This window comes from Pan paniscus, chromosome X, assembly GCF_029289425.2.
Source record: "Pan paniscus chromosome X, NHGRI_mPanPan1-v2.0_pri, whole genome shotgun sequence".
NCBI classification, from domain to species: Eukaryota; Metazoa; Chordata; class Mammalia; order Primates; family Hominidae; genus Pan; species Pan paniscus.
In genome coordinates this window covers 3,951,006-3,952,796 of record NC_073272.2, presented here as the reverse complement: position 1 = coordinate 3,952,796, position 1,791 = coordinate 3,951,006, and the positions used below count along the sequence as shown (strand labels likewise).

At 48.8% G+C, this 1,791-nt stretch overlaps 1 protein-coding gene across 1 annotated transcript; it reads right to left on the bottom strand.

Moving 5' to 3' along the window:
• Positions 1-432: 432 nt before the first annotated feature.
• LOC129395305 (sperm protein associated with the nucleus on the X chromosome C-like) lies at positions 433-1,529 on the bottom strand. Its single transcript, XM_055106459.1, has 2 exons — positions 1,362-1,529; positions 433-713 (listed from the first exon to the last, which is right to left on the bottom strand). Exons 1-2 carry the CDS (start codon positions 1,431-1,433, stop codon positions 453-455), a joined length of 333 nt encoding a protein of 110 aa, XP_054962434.1. The 5' UTR covers positions 1,434-1,529; the 3' UTR covers positions 433-452.
• Positions 1,530-1,791: the final 262 nt, after the last annotated feature.

The following is a 1,791-nucleotide window of genomic DNA, read 5'->3' as shown; positions in this document are numbered from 1 at the left end:
CATTACAAGCAATGCTTTCCTGCCGTTTACTTACTCCTACATCTACTATCTTCTTTTGTATTGTGCTTTGTGTTTTACAGAACGTTTACTCTTTATAAAGCATATATTTCTAACCTAGGAAAATATCAGATGGAAAGGGGATGGGAATACCTTCGATATGTGCATTCAGCAGAACTATGTGCTGCCGGGTACAGTTGCGTGAACATATACACATCTCCACTTCCTGTGAGATAAAATTTTAAGAAGGAAATTTTCTTTAGGAATCAGTCCTCCCCCAGGCCTTATTTACAATGTCTGGCTTACTGTCCACCTGTGGGTCTGTCCAGCAACCCTACAGGACCTCATATCCCTCCCTTCTCAAATGCCTACCTCTTCCCTTCCCTTCCCCCCCCGCACCACCATCAGAAAACAGGCAGAGATATGCACAGCCATCAGCTTCTCAAACTTTATTTTCATTGCCCAAGGTTAACGGCAGCATCTTCCTTCTGGTTTGCAGCTGTTTGCACAGAAATCTGCGTGAATTCTTCCTCGTCTATTTGGAGGCGGTTGACTCGGTTCTCTCGGGAGTGGTCATTCACCAATTCATCGGAGACGGAGTAACGTCTTCTAACCTCTCTCCTGTAGGAAAGCACTAATACGGTCGAGGAGTCCGATGCTTTTGATTTCTTAGGAGCGGGTTCTGGCTGTGAGTCCCCCCTTGACGTCTCTGGCATCTGTTAAGAAAACAGGGAGAGGCCAGGAGGACATTATTTTGGGTGAACAGGATAGAGACTGGATAGCACGGGGGGCTTCATGACAAGAAGGAATGCAGGTTGAGGAAGGGGTTTGATCCAGAGAAGAACAAGGTTGAATCACAGAGTAGGGATCTATGGGGAAGAAGAAGAGGAGCGTGGGTAGGGTCATCTGTTAGTCCAAACTGCACCATTCTGTAAGTTCTTTGCTATTTTGCAGACCTTGGTCAAAGTGAAACATCCCATGGGGGTTCAGGCCGTGAGAAACATCCTGCCTAACCACCTGTCCGCAAGGCGGACGAAGGCCCAACTAAAGAAACATCCCTATCATATCTTGCTTGGCAACGTTTTAAGGAACACCACAATGATATTCCAGCAGAAAAAGGGCCAAACCACCTGATGCTAAGAACATCTTATCAATATCCTGCCGGGCAGCAAGCCATACTGCCCAGGCCCCTCCCACCCATACCTACAAGCACCCCAGCCTGTAAGCGGCGGTGGGCTCTGGCATTAAGCGGGCCCACCACTTCCACAATTGTCTGCAATATTCCTGTGTTGTTGTTTGAGCCGCCCCTGCTCTGTGTGTCTTTCTTTCACCCTCGCCTTCGCTTCAAAACCTAACAATCTTACCGTCTCATTCACCTCGTTGGATTCACACGGGGTGCTTCTCTTCACCCCGCCAGCACTGGATTGTTGGCCCATTGTATATATTGGTTTGTCAATGTCTGCGGAAAGCTTTGTAGCTTTTGAATCTTCGCAGTGGCCCGGAGCTCTTGCCCTCCCTATATATACCCTCCTGGTGACAAGGCAAAGCCACACCCTTGAGCTTTGTTTGATCATACACGCAGTGTCCCATCCAATGGCACCCCTAGGGTGGCTTCGACGTCACAAAGCCCCACTGCTGACCACTCCCTGGGCTTGCGGGCGAGGGGTGACAGGGGTGTAGAGCAAACCAAATGCTGTTGTTGTTTCAGCATCCCCTGAAGATGCATCCCAAACCGATCTGCTGCCGCTCCTCATTTCTCCATGTTTAATGTTCATGGTTCACATGGAAGTCAGA

What these genes read in the sequence shown, in the direction of transcription:
- LOC129395305 (XM_055106459.1), bottom strand. Translation starts at nt 1,433, where the DNA reads ATGGGCCAACAATCCAGTGCTGGCGGGGTGAAGAGAAGCACCCCGTGT. An exon ending in CCAACGAGGTGAATGAGACG is followed by an intron (nt 714 to 1,361) that starts GTAAGATTGTTA and finishes TTTTCTTAACAG; the next exon opens with ATGCCAGAGACGTCAAGGGG.